This window comes from Peromyscus maniculatus, chromosome 3 (assembly GCF_049852395.1).
Source record: "Peromyscus maniculatus bairdii isolate BWxNUB_F1_BW_parent chromosome 3, HU_Pman_BW_mat_3.1, whole genome shotgun sequence".
In the NCBI taxonomy this organism is placed as follows: Eukaryota; Metazoa; Chordata; class Mammalia; order Rodentia; family Cricetidae; genus Peromyscus; species Peromyscus maniculatus.
This window is the reverse complement of record NC_134854.1, coordinates 143823511-143844721: the sequence shown is the minus strand read 5'-3', so window position 1 is coordinate 143844721 and position 21211 is coordinate 143823511. Positions and strand designations below refer to the sequence as shown.

The 21211-nt window shown below is 49.6% G+C and overlaps 1 protein-coding gene across 1 annotated transcript; it reads right to left on the bottom strand.

The window, feature by feature from the left end:
- Positions 1-3824: 3824 nt before the first annotated feature.
- Positions 3825-19949, bottom strand: Tuba8 (tubulin alpha 8). Its single transcript, XM_042274027.2, has 5 exons — positions 19793-19949; positions 9644-9866; positions 8629-8777; positions 6200-6880; positions 3825-4137 (listed from the first exon to the last, which is right to left on the bottom strand). Exons 1-5 carry the CDS (start codon positions 19793-19795, stop codon positions 3844-3846), a joined length of 1350 nt encoding a protein of 449 aa, XP_042129961.1. The 5' UTR covers positions 19796-19949; the 3' UTR covers positions 3825-3843.
- Positions 19950-21211: the final 1262 nt, after the last annotated feature.

Below are 21211 nucleotides of genomic sequence, written 5' to 3'. Positions count from 1 at the left end.
TAGCCGACACTTTCAGCATGAGCCAAATTGCTGGAAGAGAAATTCAAGATGCCCACCATCCTGGGCGTATGCTACTGTGGTGGGGCAGTTTGTTTTATGTTATTTCTCAGTGTAGAGAGTTAGGTCCACACTAAGGGGGAAAGAGGGAGAGACGGGGAGGGGAGGGGAGGGGAGGGGAGGGGAGGGGAGGGGAGGGGAGGGGAGGAGAGGAGAGGAGAGGAGAGGAGAGGAGAGGAGAGGAGAGGAGAGGAGAGGAGAGGAGAGGAGAGGAGAGGAGAGGAGGGAGAGAGAGGAGAGGAGAGGGGACAGAGGAGAGATTTCAATCCTGTTAGTTTGCATGAGAAGCCATGCCCCCTGCCGCTGGAGTCCAGTCAGACTATGAGGACCATGATGGCCTTTCTTGGTTGTCAACTTGACTAGATCTGTAAATAACTAAAACCCACATGGCTGGGTACAGTTGTGAGGGATATTTTTTTCATAATTAAATCATTTGAAGTGGAAAGACCCATTTTTAATCTGACCTTTTGAGGTAGGAAGATCCACCTTTCATCTGGGCCACACCTTCTGCTGGCCGCCTATATAAAGGACATGGAAGAAGGAAGCTCACTCTCTTCGCCCGCTTGCTCTCGCTCTTCCTGGCACTCCATTCCTTCACTGGCGTTAGGGCCTGCTTCTTCACAATCCTGGCACATACTGAAGACCTGCTGAGACATCCAGCCCTCTGGACTAAGCAGCTACTGGGTTCTTGGACCTTCCACTGGTAGACAGCCATTGTTGGACTAGCTGGACCACAGCCTGTAAGCCACTCTAGTAAATCACATATACATATGTGTGTGTGTGTGTGTGTGTGTGTGTGTGTGTGTGTGTGTGTGTGTGTATACACATACAGGTTCTATAACTTTCTGCTCCTCTAGAGAACCCTGGCCAATACGGGGACTCATCAAATTGCTGACAGAATCAGCAAGTTCAGAGAAATGAACCTGCCACCTTCCTCCTCATAGATTCCCTGTATTTGGTGAGAATTCAAGACATCACTGCAAATGACGGACAGGGAAAGCATGCATAGCCACATTTTCACCCAGAGGAACCTGGAAATGCATTTGATAAATTAGGGAAGAAAACAGTGTTAGCCACAGCTTCTTCTAAGTCCTGGTATAAAATACAACAAAATGAAAGTATTTTTTCTTCAGTAATAAATTTTCTTAAGACATCTCCAGTGGAGCTGACAAGAGGCAGTGAGCTAAACAAGGAACCTCCCGGAAGGCTGCTGCATGACTGCCCTTCTAATGCAGGGCCTAGCCGGAGTTTGCAGAACTCGCTTTACCCTCCCCTCCCCTTACTGTGTGTGGTGTGTGTGTGTGGTGGTATATGTGGTGTGTGTGTGTGTGTGTGTGTGTGTGTGTGTGCATACCATGTGTACAGGTGCCAAAAGAGCATGTCAGACCCTCTGGAGCTGGAGTTACAGGCTGTGAGCTGCCTGGTGTGGGTGCCAGGAACCAAACTCAGGACCTCTGGAAGAACAGGAAGTGTTCCTAACCACTGAGCTATCTCTCCACCCCCCTACTTCTCCTTCCTAAGAAGTGTCAAGCTGATCTGTGATAGGCTAAGATTCACAGGCTACCTGCCCTGGGAATGGCGGGTACCTGTTTCCCTATCCACCTTCTCACGGGAACACCAGTTTCCGGTTCTGAAACACACCCCTTCCACCTCCTGAACGAGGCCGTGAAAGTGGAGCTGGCCTGGAGGTACCCACGCTCATGGCCGGACAAGGGCCAACAAATGAGGGAAGACGGAAGGGGAGATAGAGCTTCATTTAAAGCCCCCTTAAGGTGTTTCCGGCTTCCCTGAACCTCCCTCCCCTGGCACACACCTCCGGGGCGTCATCATCGTTGTGACTGCCACTTAATGTTTATTTTAATCCAGTTCGCCTCAGGTTGGCATGAATCTGTCAGCGAATCTGTCTCTCACTTCTGTGAAAATGCCCTTTCCTGACAGTGACTGGCAGCTCCCTACCACAGACAGCTGTGGAAACCGGAAAGCCCATTCCTGAAGGGCAAGCTGCTCTCCTTGCCAGACGCCTCCACAGACAACAGAGCTGGACCTGCTCTTTTAGCACCGTGATCTCCTACATAGAAGGGCAGGAGACCAGGCTCTCTGGAGACAGTTGGCGTCATTTCTTGCCTAACCTTCTTTTTCTACTTCTCTCAAGGCTTCCAAGGAATAGACTAGAAGCCTTCTGGGAACATAACTTGAAGAGCTATGTGTTCGGTGCACAAGGAAAAGAGAGACAAGCAGTGGAGAGGACCTGGTTGGGACCCGGCTGAACTCCATCTTGCTGTCTCTAGCAGTGGACTCTCCATACCTCAATGTCCTCTACAGAATGACCCGAGACCCCAGTTTGAGACTGAGAGCACTGGAGAAGGTGTATATAAAAGATGAGGTACAGTGGAAGCCTTCTTCAAGCCTTCAAGTGCTTATGTTTCCCTTAGGAGACATCTAAGCATCCATGATGCTCGCTGAGGATGGACAAACTCTGGCACGTGCCCGAATTCCCACCCTCCCGGCACACTCCTCTGCTGCTGTCAGAACCACACCTGCTCCCTTCTCTTTTCCTGTTGCTGTTCCCTGTGCCCAGCATCCCTGGACTCCTGCCATCTGGCCTCCACTGGTCCACAATGACACTCCAGATCCTGCCATTGCTGTTTGAAATCTCTAGACACGATCTAAAGTGACCTCATTTTTTTATGTATTTAGGGAGGCAGGAAACGGTTGTATTTCTAACTCTCTGGCTCTTGGGATGGTGCCTAGGTCAGAGCAGAGACAGTAAGAGGCAGGGTTACTTTCACTTTCTTCTCCTGTGGTTTCCTTTTCCCGTAGAAGAGTGATCACGGCATCCTCCGATGAGAAAACGGGAGCAAGGGGCACAGCTGCTGCCTGTGTCTGGGTACAGAGGCAGAAAACGAACCCAGGGTTTCACACAGCCAAGCACCTGCTCACCATGGAACTGCACCCCAAGTCCCTGCATAAGTTTTATTACTGTGTTTTGTTGTAGTTGTTGCATTTCGTTGATGGTGACTGTTAACCTCTCACTGTGCTGATATGTAAATTGTATTTCATAATGTAAATATGGGAAAACACACCACACATACATACATACATACATACATACATACATACATACATACAGGGTCAGGACTCTTGATGGTTGTCAACACCCAATGAGGGTCTTAGGATACACCCCTGAGGGGAAAAGGCATGAAGCTACTCAAACACTTGATGAATGGAACGTGATCGATCCAGATGAGGTCAGGGCTGTGCTACAGATCCATTTTCATGAGCTTCTGTTTGCTCTCTCCACGGCATCTTCCGAGACTGGGATTTTCCTGGTGTTTCCCCATTCCTCCACCTGCAGCCCCTGTCTTGGGGTGACCAGCCTAAGCAGGATAAAGACTCCTCTGTGTCTCCTCACGCCACCCTGTGCTTGTGACGCGTTCACCTTCACTTTCGTTCTTTAGGAATGAAGCTGTTCGCATTCCAGGGAGGGTGCTCTGTGTGCTCGTGTGGCTGGTCACGTCCCCGGAGTCATGAGCCCTCCTCCCACGTGGGACAGGAACCCGGCTGGGGCTCAGAGGCCAGCCTGTCAGTTTCTCTTTCTGTGGTTTCCTTTTCCCATAGAGCAGTGAGCACAGAATACTAAGCGGAGAAAAGGGGAGTGAGCAGGCACAACTGCTGCTCTGTCTGTCTGTCTGTCTGTCTGTCTAAGTACGGAGCTAGGAGATGAACCCAAATGCTCAGCAGAGCAACACAAACAGAGAGAGACACAGTCATGGGGCAGGTGTATATTTAAAATTCCTCCCCCTCATTTTCTTCTTCAAATGAATCAGTCCCCACCTCTTCATAATCCTTCTCCAGGGCAGCCAGGTCCTCCCTGGCCTCGGAAAATTCTCCTTCCTCCATTCCCTCTCCGACATACCAATGTACAAAGGCCCGCTTGGCGTACATGAGGTCAAACTTGTGGTCCAGGCGGGCCCAGGCCTCTGCAATCGCTGTGGTGTTGCTCAGCATGCACACGGCTCGCTGGACTTTAGCCAAGTCCCCTCCTGGCACAACGGTGGGTGGCTGGTAGTTGATGCCCACCTGGTGAACAGAGAAGAAGACAGGCAACAGGATGACATGCAAGTTGGCCAAAGACAAAATTGGGCAATCTGTTGGGAATAAGCTATGTTGGCGAACCCCAGGCACTGGTGTGGGGTGGAAGGGCATGATGGAGCAGGAGAAGGAACATGGCCAATGAAGAGGGTGTATGCTGGGGATAAAATAAAAGCAAAAGGGAGGGGCGTGGTGGTGCATGCCTGTAATTTCATTACCATGGAGTCTGAGGCAGGAGGATCACAGGTGCTTAGGAACTACAGGCTGGAGGAGAAACAGAGGACAGGCTGATAAAGAGGAAATATCAAGTTGCTGGATGTAGTAAATGAAATTGTGACAAGAACGGAGACGCCTCAAATGTTTATCTCGGGAGCAAGGGGCAGGAAATGCCTCCCCAGTCAGAGGCAGATCAACTGCTAGAACTGACATTATGATCATAAAGCTTGTTATTTTCTAGATGTTTATCTGATGCTTGTCTTAGTTTTTTTTTTTTTTTTCAATAAATTTAGGGAAGTTTCTCCGTGAGGGGTGAATAGCTGTTTAAGAGGTCACAGGGAGACTCCAAAGCAACAAATTAAAGAGGTCCTTGGGGACTGTGTTACTACTCACAAGGCTGGGTCTCTGGTAAACAGGGTTCATAGAAGAAAAGCAGAAACAGCAACCACAGAAGTCAAAGGTCACACACAAGCAAGCCAAGCCAACCTCCCAAGATCTGCTAGCACACTGGGAGGGGGTGGCTTCCCACTGGGGCTTCTACCCTAGAAATCTCCCCACAGAGAGAGGTCCCAAACCCAAGGAGACCAAGGATTAAGGGAAACTGAAAAGCTTCAAGATGTCATGGGTAGGACACAGAGAACCATGGCATTGCCCAAAACTAACATACATCCCCGGGCCATCACGCTTAAGCCGCCAACGTCTTGGGCTCATTGCTTTCAAGCATACGCCTTCAGACAGTGCTAACCGCTAAGGCACACAGATGTGAAAGAGATACACATGTTGCCCTTCATGTATCTTGCTGGTGTAGCTCTGACTGGCATAGGCCTCTCTTCCCTTTCCACCAGTGACATCGCAGACCCGAGTCAAAGTGGGACAAATACCCCTGGGGAGAATGGCGGGCAGTGAGGCCTGGCAACATGCATTCTGCCCGCATGCGCTTTTCTGAAAAGCCCCTAGCAACGCCAACACCACCTCACTCATCTTTCTATATGGGACCTCAGAGCAAGCTTAAAACAAAGGAGGGGGCATCCCCTCTGTGTTCATCACCCCACTATCCCCACATTTCTTTCCTTCCTCCTCCTTTGCCATTAACTCCCTTATTAGCTTATGTTGTGATTTCAATTAAAAAAGAGAGAGCTCCGGTTTTTGGATGACCTTGACTGTTTTGGCCAGAATGACCAAACACACACATGAAAACAGGTGGTGTCTCGGAAGGAAAGAGGATCAAGTGTGTCACAAGGAGTGGAGCGGTGAGCAGGAAGACCGTGTGCCCCTGTCCTGCAGGACGGCGCGGCCAACAGGAGGGGAGAAAGGGAGAGTTCATGACAATCAGGACTCAGTCACAGGAAGACTCCCTTGATGTCACTCCAAGCTGAATAAGGCTTACAGGGTAAACGGTTAACTTTTAACATATGCTGGGGAAACGCCTCTTCTGTTAGAAGACAGAATGATGCCTCTCCAGCAATTTGAGTCATTTAGTTATATCTAAAATTAATACCTAGAAGGGTAAACTATCCATTGAATTTTCTTTTAAACAAATTGAGATGAATTGTAAGTCCTCAAGGCATTGTGGTTCAGGTCCCTCAGTTTAAAAAAAAAAAAAAGCCAAAGAGGGTTAACTAATCTTAAAAAACAGCAGATTCATACACTTTCTAAAGTGGCTTAAGCAGACCAGCCCTCAACAGCTGACTGTCTCAGTCAAAGATGAAGGAAGTCAATGTTTAAGTCATCTTCTGGCATCATCATAGAGGCCAGAAGCCCCCAAGATTCATTCTCTCCAAGTAACCCCCTCTGCACCCTCAGTACTTCACCACCCCAAGTCATAAGTTCTCACCTTGAAGCCTGTGGGACACCAGTCAACGAACTGGATGGTTCTCTTGGTCTTGATGGCCGCAATGGCGACATTCACATCCTTGGGTACCACATCACCGCGATAGAGCATGCAGCAGGCCATGTATTTGCCATGACGTGGGTCACACTTCACCATCTGGCTGTTGGGTTCAAAGCAGGAGCTGGTTATCTCTGCCACAGACAGCTGCTCATGGTAGGCTTTCTCAGCAGAAATGATGGGTGCGTAAGTGACAAGTGGGAAGTGGATGCGGGGATAGGGTACCAAGTTGGTTTGGAACTCCGTGAGGTCCACATTGAGGGCTCCATCAAAGCGGAGAGAGGCAGTGATTGAGGACACAATCTGGCTGATGAGGCGGTTGAGGTTGGTATAGGTGGGGCGCTCAATGTCCAGGTTCCTGCGGCAGATGTCATAGATGGCTTCGTTATCCACCATGAAAGCACAGTCTGAGTGTTCCAGGGTGGTGTGGGTCGTCAGGATGGAGTTGTAGGGCTCCACCACGGCTGTGGAGACCTGTGGTGCCGGGTAGATGGCAAATTCCAGCTTGGACTTCTTGCCATAGTCAAGGGAAAGGCGTTCCATCAGCAGAGAAGTGAAGCCAGAGCCTGTGCCCCCTCCAAAGCTGTGGAAGATGAGGAATCCTTGCAAACCAGAACAGGCATCTGTCTGGGGAGAGCCAGAAACAAGGAGAAGTCAGAAGAGTACTGAGACCCCACATGGAGACAAATCCAGACAAACTCCCACTATCTGCCATACCCCATCCTCAACATTTTTATGTCAGTAAAATCAGAATAGCCTATAAGGAATAAGACACAAAAGAGGTTGTTTTGAGCTGGGTGGCGGTGGTGCACGCCTTTAATCCCAGCACTCAGGAGGCAGAGCCAGGCAGATCTCTGTGAGTTCGAGGTCAGCCTGGTCTACAGAGTGAGATCCAGGACAGGCACCAAAACTACACAGAGAAACCCTGTCTCGAAAAACCAAAAAAAAAAAAAAAAAAAGGAAGAAAGAAAGAAAGAAAGAAAGAAAGAAAGAAAGAAAGAAAGAAAGAAAGAAAGAAAGAAAGAAAGAAAGAAAGAAAGAAAGAGAGAAAGAAAGAAAAAAGAAGAAGTTGTTTTGATCTCAGGAGGAGTGGCTAGTGTCTAGACTGGCAAACTACATATGCAAACATAAGGCTCTGACTCAGAGCTGGCCAAAGCAGGAGCCGGAAGTCTCAGAGTTGCCACAGCAGTCGGCCTTGCCTTCTGAGATCTCAAACCTTGCCTGCTACCCCTGTCCTTGACATGTGATTTATGGGCATGGCTGACCTGCACGTCTCAAACTTGGGAAGGACTCAAGGTACCGGTGGAAGATATATAAAAGGAGCTATGGGTTGTTTTTTTTCTTTTAAGATTTTGAAATTTTGAGATTTAAAAAAAATGTTTATAGGCTGACAGATCACAGCTGTGTATGTTTATGGGGCACAGTGTGCTGCTGTGACTTCTGTGTGCATTGTGGAGTGACCACACCAGACAAGCAACATGTCCATGCATTCCCAACTTGTAAACTCTTCAGCCAGTTGTTAACCTTTCCAAAGGCCTCCTCCCCCTTGGCTACATCCTCATCCTGGAAGGCTCTGTGATACTCTCAGCAAGCACCTGACGTGTAGTAAGCACTCCATGTTGACTCCTGCAGGGCAGAACTATGAGAATTCATAGACTCACAGAATTTCCCCAGAGGATGTGAGCTATGATCATTCAATCCAGTGGTTCTGAGCTTTTGGGCATCACAAGTCTGTCAATTTTTTTTTCCATCACATGGAAATGAGAACTTAAAAAGACAAAGTGATGTAACCCACAATGCACCTTTGCAGTCAAGCCAGCCTGAGTCAAATCCTAACTCTGCACTCTCTAACACACTTAACTAATGTGACCCAAGTTAAGACGACAACTGCCCCAGCCCAAAACTCCTGTATCTGTCTATTACAAAGGAAATACCTCCCTTGTTTGTTTAGTAGAGAACAAGCGAAGGTGTGTAATTAGAACTTACAATGTGCACATAAGTACTCAAATGTGTAAACAAATCTCTTCCTCAATTCTTCCAAACCAGTGTTTTACTAACCTATGTTTCTAACTTTAACCTCGGTCTATAGGGTAGGCCAGATTACCCAGGCAGAGGGAGTATCTATCTACAGGATAGTATACTATCCCTGTGAATGTTCCTTCTGAAACATGAGCAGAGGCCTAGGGGCACAGCCAGTAAAACAGCATATGCCTAACATGAGAAGGCCCTGGATTTGATCCTCAGCACCAACAAATAAATAAACAAAAATCCCCAGGAACTGTAGGAGCTATACCTGCAGCCAGCTGACACATGCCTCTATCCCACCTGAGTCCATACATGACTAGGCATTGTCTGCACTGCCCTGGTGCACTTACCAGCTTACGGATGCGGTCCAGTACCAGGTCGATACTCTCCTTGCCCACTGTATAGTGCCCGCGGGCGTAATTGTTAGCGGCATCCTCCTTCCCCGTGATCAGCTGCTCAGGATGGAAGAGATGGCGGTAGGTTCCTGCCCGCACCTCATCTGTCAAGAGACAGGACCTTCAGATCCTGGTTTCCAGGAGAGACGCTCTATCTCCCTCATCTGAGTATGAGACTCCACTGGAGTGAAGTCAGTCTACCCTAGAACAAGTCTGTAAATGACTGAGAGGTCCTGGGTGACAAGGGCACTAAGCCTGGGCCCCTGAGCCAAGCTAGAGTGCAGGAGGAGATTTGGAAGAGCAGACCCCACTCATCAAACCCCAAAGCCATTTCCTCTCCTCTCCTTCTCTCCACCTGGATCTGGATCCTCCGAGGCACACAAGGAACCGCATCCTGAGAAAGCCACAATCCACTGTGTGTTTCTAAATCAGAAGTAGTGTTCTGCAAATGCAACACCCCTGCTTGTGAGTGTGGCTACTCTCACACCACCTTGACTGTGAAGTGTGGCCAGGTTAGACAATACCTGAGGCCCAACCACAGCTATAGTCAGACACCTACGCTTTAGGAAATGGACTGTTGCAGAGGTTTTTAGAGACAGGGTTACTTTGTGTGGCCCTGGCTGTCCTGGAACTCACTCTGTAGACCAGGCTGGCCTCGAACTCAACAGAAATCTGCCTGCCTCTGCCTCCCAAGTGCTGGGATTAAAGGCATGCACCACCACTGCCTAGCTGAGAGGTGTCTAATAGTTTCTAAAGCTAACAATCTCAGCAGGTTAAAGAAGCATTATGTTCTGCACAGAGTGGCAGAGATTCTTTTGACCCCTACTACAAAATCCCCCGGGGGCTGAGGGAAGTCATGTGGAGGATGAGTTCGAGCTGGCTCACTCACATCTTTCAACTCATTTCACCCTCCTAAGCCGAAGGCCCTGTGCTTTGCCGTTACAGTAGAGAGCTCTTGGCCAGTACTCACCTACTACAGTAGGTTCCAGGTCGACCATGACAGCCCGGGGCACATGCTTCCCATTGCCAGTCTCACTGAAAAAGGTGGTGAAGGAGTCGTCATCGTTGACCTTGCTGGCCTGAGTGCCAAAGGTTCCATCTGCCTGGATGCCATGTTCTAAGCAGAAGAGTTCCCAGCAGGCATTGCCAATCTGAACTCCAGCTTGACCCACGTGGACTGATATGCATTCGCGCTGTGGAAACAGGGCCCATCAAAGTCAGAGGACCCAAGTCCCCGGCTGTGGGCTGAGACTATCTCTCCCCCACATTCAACGGGCAGCCACACCACCCCACAACTAGGATGTGTCTGGGGTTCCAGATGCCTGGCACCACTACATCTGCCACAAGACACCAAGAAGTCAAAGACAGCAGCAGACTAACCTTAACCTTACAACACATGGTGCCTGTATTCACATTAGTTCCTGAACACTGACCGACCTGAAACATCACACACGGGTGTGCATACAGAACCTGGGACTATCACAGGGCAGCCACCATAGATACAGTCAGTGTTATGGCTATAATTGTAAAAGTAATAAACGATTATATACCATCAAGGCCAAGTTAGGCTCTTCCTGAATGCTGAGAAATTAGAAACATTTTCGGAGCCACCATTAACTACCTCATTGCTTAGGTCAGGCCAAGTATTAAGTAAAAGTCACCTTTGAGTGCTCCTCTATTTTAACTGCTCCTATTTAAAGCCTCAATTGTCTAATTGATCCTAGTATTATCACCTGAAGATAAGGTATGTGTGTGCGTGCCCACATGCGTGTGTGTGTGTGTGTGTGTGTGTGTGTGTGTGTGTGTGTGTGTGTGTTGAGATCCCAGATTTCCCAGAGAAATGGACTCATCCTTCACCCCTTCCCAGCCTGTGGAGAATCAGTGGCCCCCATAGGGTGACTCTGTTCTGCCATGCCTGCCAGAGCCCAGCAGGGAAGCATGTGCCTGATCTGTAGGTTTCTATTCTTATCCATGACCTGATGTGGCATTTTCCAGCTCTGGGTAACCAAGCCAGGAGCAGAGCCTCCGGAGAGCATGGCTGGTCAGGGAAACAAGCAGGATCCAAATCAAAGTTCAGGCTCCTCGGAAGGCAGAAGCCCCTCCAGGCAGAGGAATGGGGCGGATGCCCTGCCGTCTCCGAGGGGCGAGAGATTTCAGATCGGTTGCTCGATGGTTTGGTTTTGCAGCTGAGTCCCTCCCCTCCCCATCACCCTGCTAGCCCCTGCCACTGGAAGGAAAGAAAGTGTGCAGGCATCCAAAGCCACCAATGTGGAGCACAGACTGCAGACTGCAGCCCGGCAATACTTCCCAATGCCCGGCGAAAGGCTTCGCTCACGGCTTGCCCACACCCTCGGTTCACAGCTAGCCATTTGCTCAAGTCATTTGCTGTGTTGTGGCACCTTGGTTGAGTCACTTAACCTCTCCTCATCTGAAAAGCATTTAGCCATGACTGCCATTGGCTTTACGGTGGTCATCGCGATCTTCTAGCTCCTCCCCCACCTGCTGGCAGCGCAGGCGGAGAGTCAGCGCTAGCAGGCTCCCCTTCTTACTCCCTTTGTTGTGGGGCTGTTTTCTACTTCCATCTTAGGACTGAGGAAAGCACACCCTGCCGCCGCCGCCGCCGAGCGACGGTCCCACACTAAGCATGTTATTAATGACACAAAACTACAGCACACATTCAGCAAGAAGCCATGGCTTCTCAGGAAGGCACCTGACTCTGTGGGATCACCAGGCAGGCCCACATGGAACCTGATCCTCATCATCTCCTCCAAACTACAGTCTCATCTGTGGCCCCAAACTTCAGCTTTCTGACCTTTGCCCTTTCGTATCATCAGCCAACCACCCCCAGCTTATTGAGGGTGCTGTATGGTTTCCAGTCTGCTGACTCCCTTCTGGAACACTCTAGGCCTTTCCAGGGGAGATAAGGGTTACTGCAGGAAGGAAAAAAAAATCACGGGCAGACAAGCAGAGTGACCTGTAGCCACCAACTCACGATCCAATGTTTTTGGCCTCTGATGACCTCCTCGATCTTATATGAATGAATAGATCTTATATGAATGAATAAATATCTTCACAGAGAGCCTCTCTCTCAGCCCCTTCTCTCCTCTCTCCCTTTTCGAGTAAAAACATAAAGAGAAAAGAAAAGAAAACATCCTGAGAAAAACGCATGTGTCCCGACTCAAGCTGGTCCTTTTCACTCTACCAATGAGCTACATTCCCAGAGTTCTTTCGATTAACAGTATCACGGCCACTAACACCTACGAGCCGGATGATGGAGTAATAGTGCCCTGCTGTACTTCCTCCTTACGTATTCTCTCTCCTCCTCCTTCCATATTCTCTCTCTCCTCATTCTCCTCCTCCTCCTTACAAATTCTCCCCCGCACCCCAGCAAACCAGGCAGGCACCCACCACTGAGCCACACTCTCTCTCAATTCATGAGAAATGAGAGTGGGGGCAGGCACTGTGCCATACCAAAGCCATGTCAGAAGCAGAACAGCTACATGGACCATGCAGACTCTGGATTAGAACTTGAACAAACCAAAATAGAGAAACTCATTAATTTTAGTTATTAAGTATGATAAAAATGAGGTTAAGTATGAAAATGCTTTTAGTGTCTAGAATTGCGTCTGAAGCACCAAGCAGTAAAATATCATATCTATATTTCAAGTACTATTTTTTAATTTTAAACAGTATTGGAGATCAAACCCAAGGCCTTCAAGTGTGAGGCAAGTGACCTGCACTCCTAGCTTTTACTCGTTAATAAACATAGTAGATAAGTAGATATGGCCTTAAGTGATAATTATTACACCTAAGCAATAAACATATGGGTGGCATTATACTCATCTACTTTTCTGGAAGTTTTAATTTTTTTGTAGTAAAAATCATGACGTTAATAGCAATGTAAAGCAAATAGATGAAAAGTAGGAGTCAGAATAGAGACTGCATCCATGTTGGCCTGGTTTTTCTCATTCCACATAGCCACATACTCAACTGATACTTCCTAAGGGCCCACCCTGTGAGAACATGCAAAAATTTCAAAGTTCTGTGGAGAGCTTGCCTAGCACAGGCAAGCTCCTGGGCTCGGTCTCTGTTTCCTGTTGGGAATTTTGCATGGCCAGCTTGGTATTGATGTCCACTACCAGGCCTGCACTGAAGTGAACGCGGCCACCATCTACCCAAGGCACCGGAAGTTCAGACTAAGAGGGAGGCAGGAGGTTTGGGGTACAAAGGGCGGAGTTCAGATGCGGTAAAATTATAATGTATGCGACGTTTCTGGGAACCCTGTGGCCTATGAACATCCTCAGAATTCCACGGGATGCTTTGCTCGTGGTAGGGTACTAATTTGCATCCGGAACACCCTTCCAAAGGCGCACATGTTAAAGGCCTGACCCACAGCCTCTGGCACTGTCAGGAAGCAGGGGAGGCTAAGAGGTGGAGCCCAGCAGTATGTGTTTCGGGTCTCGGGGGCACACCTCGTGGGACTGTGGAACCCCGGGTTCTCCCTCTTTTTCTCTTTTGCTCCTTAGCCATCAAGCACGTGACTTGTCACTTGCTTCTACCGTGTGCCTCTTTACCTCAGACCCAGAACCGACAAGGACAACCCAGCACACACCGAAACCCCCAAAACCGAGCCAATAAGTAGATAACCTCAGGGTCTGTTACCCTGGCAGAAGCTGGCATGAGGGTGGGGTGGGGGCCTTCTCTACACCGTTGGCTCAGCCACCCCTCTTCCTGCCTGAAGTCCCACACAGATGAGCACGGGAGACCAGTGTGGCACCCTGGGAAGCAAATCCTCACAGCCATGAAAGGTCATCCATGTGCCGTGCTGAGGATGAGAGGTAAGCTCTGAACACTCGGCACATGGGTGGGCTGGCCCCATGCATCACTCAATGATTCCTTCTCCATTGATGGTAAGTAAAACTGAGGCACAGAAAAGAAATGGTTAGACTGAAGATTCACAGCCGTAAAAAGCCTGGCCTAGAACCCAGGGCTTATGAGTCCACCCTGAGCTCTGTCGTTTCAATCCTGCCGCCTCGTGACTCACCCTTACTCTGAATTTCCAGAGCCTTAGGGTGTGGTCCCCCGAGTCTACCTCAGTGCAAGCCTGGCAGTGGACATCAATACCAAGCTGGCCATGCAAAATTTCCAACAGGAAATGCTCTCTGCACAGAAATGCTGTGAGAATAACAGGAATCATCTCTTTTAAAAATAACAGTCATCTTCCTCTGCCGCTACCCGGAGGCTGTTCCTCGGGATAAGCTGTGCAGCCAAGCATGGGGGCCAAGGTAAGCTGAGTTAGCAAGGATATTTCAGTCACATGTTGCTCCAAACTCATATCTCAGGTTCCCCTTGGTAGCCAAAGTTCCTGTCCCCTCCCCCTCTTGATTCTATTTTGAATCTGGGCCTGTGGAGCTCTGTTCTGCTGGGACCCTATAAGGGAAGGCTCTGTATGCTTCCAGAGCCCATGAACTCAACAATCCAGGGGGGAGGGGGAGATAGACGTATACGCCCTTCTTGAGAAAAGTGACATCCGTCAATAGACCTGATATGTCCAACACCACCTATAAAAGTTCATCCCAACGTGATGAGCACTGTCATATGCAAGAAGGTTCTAAACAGCAGTGTGCTGATGCCATTTTTCAGCACTTCAGTTAAATGTCACTCTCTACTGGCAGGAAGTAAGGATAACCACAGCCCATCCTAGGGTCCTTGCTGGGCTTGCTCATGATTGTCTTTCTGTTTATCACACAAGGCTCAGCCTCGATGGTTGCTTCTTCAAGTGTCTGGCTTTTCCTGATACAGAAACTAAACTCTGTGGGCAAGCAACCGAATCTCCAGCACCAAGCACAGAGCTTGGACATAGCAGAGATGAGCAGAACAAGAGCCCTCCTTGGCTTTACAGACCGTTTAACGTGAGGAGCGAGCGGAGTCTAAGAACCCAGACGCAGCTCAGACCCACAGCTGACTTGGTCTGCTGAAGAAGGAAAACAGACAGGCCCCTGATGCGTTTAGACAGGGCTGGGGGCATGTTTCGGTGCTCTTAGGAACAGTGAACAAGAGACAGGAGAATCCAGGACGTGTCTCACAACTGCCACTTTCTATGGAGCATGAACTCGTGAAGGGCAGAGCGGTGGGACAGCTGTGTCCCCTCTGCCCATCCTCCATGGACCGCAGATGTCACAGAAAATAATATTCTAGAACTCTACAGTCTTTCAGAGCCTACTGCAAGAAACCCTTCCTTGCGTCGATCCTATTTAATTAATATATTTCCCCTGTTAGTATTGTCCGTCCCTTTTGCTTTGTTCTCAGAAACAAAAGCTACGTACTCTCTTCAGTGGAAGAGTGCTTTGAATCTCTCAACATCATTTTGAGGCCAGTGCTGACACAGCTCAGTATGGAAGAGCAATTTCAAGCATGTTTAAGACCCTGGACTTAGCCGGGCGGTGGTGGCGCACGCCTTTAATCCTAGCACTCGGGAGGCAGAGCCAGGCGGATCTCTGTGAGTTCGAGGCCAGCCTGGGCTACCAAGTGAGTTCCAGGAAAGGCGCAAAGCTACACAGAGAAACCCTGTCTCGAAAAACCAAAAAAAAAAAAAAAAAAAAAAAAAGACCCTGGACTTAAAAAAATAAAAAAGTCAGTTCAAGGTTTCACAAAACAACATTAACAGTGGAGTATTTCTCTAGGAAAGTTAGTGACTCAGACCAGCATCAGGAGCCCTGTGAAGGACTAAGACAGGTCCATTGTCCCCCGGCCACCTGTGTGCTCGGTTGCCATGCCATTGTTCTCAGGAAGCCTATTATCACAGGATTATTTCTAGTTGTTGGGCTAGAATAAAAAAAAAATTACATATATTTTAGGACCTAGGTCACAACGCTGGCAAAGCGAAAAGTAGATCCGCAGTGTTCCAAGGGGGTAATTAAAGCAGGAACAAAGGTGATTCATCCAAGATTGAGTTATCGCTGCTCAGACCCTTCAATTAGGGTGCGTTGGGATCGCTAGTGAGAGACAAAAGACAGCAAATGAGCTTGAGCGAGAGCCCGAAGAGCTGACCTAAATGAGCATCGGGGAGAGGCAGCGGCGGCTCAGGAGAGGGGCTCAGATGATGTAGGCAGCAACGGTGCTGATGAGAGACAGAGGTAGGGGTGCTTGGTAAGTAGATTCCGGCTCAAGAGACCCTCTGATGGGCTCTAGCTGGCATTGAGACAGGACAGGCTAGATAGAGCTCAGGTTTCATTGTGGTGCACATCGCACTTTTCCTCGATCTTCCGGCGGACAGGAAACGCCCACCACAAAGGCCACAACGCTGTGGCTCCCCAGCAGTCCAGGAAAAAGAAACAGTTGGACCACTTCCTTCCTCAAACAATACCACATTCTCCCATTCTGCCCCATCACTGACCTGGTCACCAGCCAGTTCCTCCTCAAAGTTAACTTTTCCTCCTAGGAGTCATCAAGGTCACCTAGGAGCCCCCTCAGCAAGGACACACCGCAAACGCTTGGCAACAGCATTAATGTCCTCACTCCTCCCTCAGCTGTGCACGAACTTGAACTGAGCCTAAAAGATGTCTATCAAGACTCACTCAACAGCGTCTCCCCGAGCACGACTCAGGAGCAGGCACCCAAGCAGCTGGGAGGGAAAACCTACCCTTGGTGATGGGAAGGGAGACATGGCTATAACCCCCACGGTGCTTGGGTCACAATGCTAGTCTGCTTTGCACTGCACAGCCACGTGATACAGCTGAGTGATGGCAGAGGAGACTAGACATGGCAGTGACTCCACCCTCATCCCCAGACACACTGCTCTCCCCACTAACTGCCAGTTTTTGCAAGTGTATATGGGATGTCTGTCACCATTTGATGTCAATTTCCACCTAATACAGCCAGTGTTCCTCAAAGCTAAAGGAATGGCGTGAAGGGATTTCAAAGGTCACATAGGTGTCCCCATCTCCCTGTGACCTTTATAAAAACTCCTTCTGGTACCATTGACATGGGTCCAGCTTAAAGTACCTGCTGGGAATCTCTATACTAACTTTCTAAAAATAAGTGTCATCATCACATTCCTAGGGCCTGCTTGCTGGAAGAACACTGGCAGCAGATGGGATGCTGGGCTATGGGATTGACCCGCTGAGCCGATGGTTAAGAAGGAAGGCTTTAGAGAGTGGGTTTAAGCTCAAATCTTCTTATCAGCTGTGTGACTTGAATATCTGGTGTGGAACCACTAAAGGACATTGGTAGATGCACCTGGGAAGCAAGCCAGCCAGTCATAGGAAAAATGCCCACCTGCCCAGTAACTGAAGAGACCACACTGAAAAGATGTGGGGACCAGTTACATATTTCTTACCCAACAAAAATGGGAATGGCAAAGCTAATTCTGCTTACCTCCCAAGAAGACCTCCATGACCCGTGTAGGAAGGGGGACATGGAGGCTGGCTGCCTGAATCCTGACCCACTGGAGGAAGTGAAGACATTCTTCAAAGGGTGGGATTCTTGAGATCCAAGTTTACAAATTGATCATTCTAGTCTTTCAGGAATGAGTCGGGGTCTGGGGATGTGGCTCAAATTAGCACAGTTGCCAAGCATACAACAAGACTTGGCCTCAGGATTCCATCTCCCACCCCCCACCGCCCCCGAAATGTAAAAAGAAAAGAAAAGGATAGAGTCTCCAGCTGCTCAGGAGGCTGAAGGAAAAGAAACAGCAAAGCTTAAGGGTCGCCTGGGCAACGTGATGAGACCCATCTCTAAATGAAAAACAGGGATGGGGGAGATAAAAAGAAAAAAATTCACTAAGAGGTTCTGTGAATGGGAAATGTTGCCCATCAAGACAGTGCTGGGCATAGAAGGAATGTTCTCAGTACACAAAGCTCAGGGCTTCACAATAAAGGGATGGGCTCTTTTCAAGATATTTGGCCATCTAGGTTTTCAAAGCCTCTAAACTTGACTAGTTTTTTGTTGCTGTTTGGTTTTGGTTTGTTTGTTTCCCAGGTCTCTCAGAACACACTGGCATTTGTCCAAGGATTGGTTGCCTGTCTTTGCCCCCTTCTCCAAACATCTTTTAGGCTGTGCTCACAAGTCTGTAGACATTCAGGTCAAAATTAAAGTATAGGGGTGAAAGCACTTTGAAACTTTGAAAGCAATAACCACCCACTGGGAACTGTGGATATTAAGTATCAGTTCTACAGTGTGTGGCCAAATAAATAAACAAAGCAAGTCTGAGAACTGAGGTCACAGAGACCGCTCAGCAGGTAAAAGCACTTGCTGAACAAGCCTGATGACTTGATTTGGATCGCCAGGTTCCATGTGAAAGGAGAACACTGATACACAGACACATGTGTGTATGAAAACACACTAATAAATAAATATTTTGATCATTTTTTTCTGCATGTGATAGTGCATGCCTTTAATCCCAGCACTCAGGAGGCACCGGCAAATGGGTCTCTGAATTTGAGGCCAGCCTGGTCTACAAGAGTTCCAGGACAGACAGGGGCTACACAGAGAAACCCTGTCTTGAAAAAAAAAAAAATTAGGGACTGATCATAGCAAATATGCAGTTAGATGATGCATAGAATAAGCTTTTACTCTTCATATATGTAATATATATATATATATATCACTTCTTTAACAAAAAAAACTAAAAATAATAAAATGTATCTAGAGCCTTGGAAATTCGAACTAAGCCCTCTGCATTTTGTAGATGAGAAGGAAAAACCAGTCCAGAGACGTTTAATGACCTTCCTGAAGTCACACAGCTAGCTACCTAGTCAAGGGCCTCATTTCCCACACCAGGGACCTGAGTAGACGTGCTTTCCTCTGGCCACTCCTGTGTTCTCCAATCCTTCAGCCTCCCAGGTGTGTCTGGGAGCATGCTGGGGAGTGAGGAGTGATGGACAGGCTTAGAGGTAGGACTACAGGAGGGCCAGCCGCAGACAGTCTTGGGCACTCTCCCAAATGAACAGCCAGAGAGGAGGAGGGGTGGAACAGGAGAAGGGGGAAAAGAGGGGGGGGGGAGGGGAGGGGAGGGGGGAGGAGAGAAGGGAGGTTCTGGCGCTGCTGCCCTGTCACTGACACCCGAGCAAGTGCGCTCGCTCGGAGAACCTGACCTTGGTCTGAGAGATACTCTTATTCTGCCCTCCACCCCCGCCACCCTAACCTTTCTGTCCCACTTCACTGCAGAAACACTAGAACTTCCAGCGGGAAGGTGATTGAGGCCAACATTAGGCCGGGCAGCTGGGCGTCCCTGGGGCTTTTGGCGCAGCCCACGCGGCGCTCAGGAGGGGGTCTCTCTACCTATAAAGGTAGCAGCCGCTAGTGGAGACAGCCATCAGTGAGGAGTCGCTGCCTCGAATCCAGGAAAGGAAATAAAATTAAACTGCTGAAGTCCCCAGGTCTCTAGGGAGGGAAACTTCCGAGTCCCAAAGTCTTTCTGACTTTGACCGCTGGGAAAGGTGAGGAGCCTGCACCAGCGCCCGGCGCCTGCGAAGCTGATTGGGTCCAGAGGACCCAGCTCGAATCGAGGGTGCCCCAAACCCAAGACGATGTCCGGAAGAGCCAGCACCGGCGGCAGGCTCCTGCCAAGCTGGCTGGGTCCAGGGGTCCCAGCTCAAATTGAAGTTGTCCCAAACCCAAGCCGTTGGTCAGATTATAAGAGTGGAGAATGACCCCAGTCTGGAGCCTGTCACTTATGAGTGGGTTTGGAGACTTGACTCTATCTACTCCCCCAGCCAGCCACACAGGTCCAGACCACCTGTCCAGGATCCCTCAGCATCCCATTTCTTCTCACTCTGGTCCGCGAGTGGTGGTCCCCCAAATTCTTACTCGCCTCTCCACCCGGCTCTCCCGGTCCGCCCTCCTCTCATTAGCAAGCGCAAATCATCTACCTTAGGTCCCTTTAAGGGGAGAGTGGCTCCTGCTGTCTACTTTCTCTACAAAATTAAAGGTACCTGACAACTAGATGTTTCCCACCCCTGGGTTTATGACCCTTGATCCTGAACGGACCCACAGCCCCTCCAAGAGACTTGGAGCCCAGTGGCTCCAAAGCCATCCCGCAGCTACTCCGTGGTCCCCCAGCCCTCTACCCGGGCACTTGCACGCGTCCCTGGCCAGCCCCGGGGCCGGAAAGTCTCACCATCGTGGCCGCTCTCCTCGCCTGCTCGCCTCCCAGCTGGGCCTGCCCACCCCAACTGCTCCAGATACGGCCGCCTCCGCGGTTGTGACATACTGCGAGGGAGGGGGCCTGAGACAGACATGCTGGGCCAGCAGTTGTCCTGAAGCATCACAGTGCCCGCGGAGGGGAGGGACCTGGGTAGGTCACAATGGCACTTCCCCTCCTGCCCGCGGCTCCCTGATCCAGCCCCGCTGCTTCCCACGCCTGGAGCGGCAGCCGAGCTCCCTCACCGAGCTGAGTCGGGAAAGCAGTCCTGTGACCGTGACACACGCATGCACACATACCCCGCATCCACTCCGAGATCAGCAGTGGAAAAATACTTCAAAACAAAAGGCTCATTTCTCCGCAAATGTTCATCGTCTTCCGGCTGCCAGCACTGGCTGGTGTGCTGTGGGAAGGCAGCTAACTAGTCTGTTAGAGTCACCTCAGCTCAGGAGAGGCCGCGGGATCTGACCAGCCCCTGGTCAGGGCCCAAGCTTCTGCTTCTGCCACCGGCCTGCCTGGTTATTGGAGACTTCAGTAAGATGGCTTACACAGGGCTCCTGATCTACAGCAAGCCCTCCATAATGGGATTCAGGAATTCAGTGCTGTATTAAATTCTGTCAGAGTAGGTCCCGCTCCCTCATTCTCAAATCTCTCCTCCTGACCCACTCCTACAGGATCCCTTCCCACTTAATCCCCAAGTGTGCAGCTATCACCTCCTGTTCTCCAGAATATCAGGGTTCTCACTGCCTCTGCCCTGTACTAGGACCTCTTCCTTGTGGCCACAGACGACATTGAAGAGCAAGGGATTGGATTTCCTCACTCTCCATCTAGTGGGGTCATGGGGGTGCTTAGCCTTGTTAAGAGCCGCTACTCTTTACTGGCCACATTTCCAACTGTCTCCAAGCCGGTGGGGGCTGGATGGTTCCTATGCCTTGACCTCAACACAGACTCCCCTACCAAGGGCCACTTCGGCCACTTGATGTAACCATACTTTCTTCTCTCCCTCTTTTCTCTGGCAACTGCCCACCACACAAGTCACCGAGGGAAATCAAGAGTTCTTCAAGATGTATTTGGAGCTGCTGTGGCCAGATGATGTGCCTCGGAAGAAGACACATTTTCCCTTCTGCCCTGAGGAACCAGCAGGGCGAAACCTACCCAGTGGTTTCTCTTGGCCCACCACTCATGTATTTGCCTATTTATGAGTTTCTTGAGGATAGGATACATATTTTAATCATCTTTGCATGTGAGAAAGCATTGAACACACACTTCCCACTGATACCCAGCCTCCAAGCTGGGACTGCCCCCTCCAAATGCTCCAGAGAAGTTGCCTCCATGGCTGTCACACACTATGGAGAGCACTGGGGACAGACAGGCTGGGCCAGCAGCTTCGCTGGG

Excerpts from the sequence above, each read along its gene's own strand:
- Tuba8 (XM_042274027.2), bottom strand. Across the intron at positions 8,778-9,643 it reads CCTGGAACCTACTGTAGTAG|ATGAGGTGCGGGCAGGAACC; the intron begins GTGAGTACTGGC and ends GTCTCTTGACAG. Across the intron at positions 6,881-8,628 it reads TGGACCGCATCCGTAAGCTG|ACAGATGCCTGTTCTGGTTT; the intron begins GTAAGTGCACCA and ends GGCTCTCCCCAG.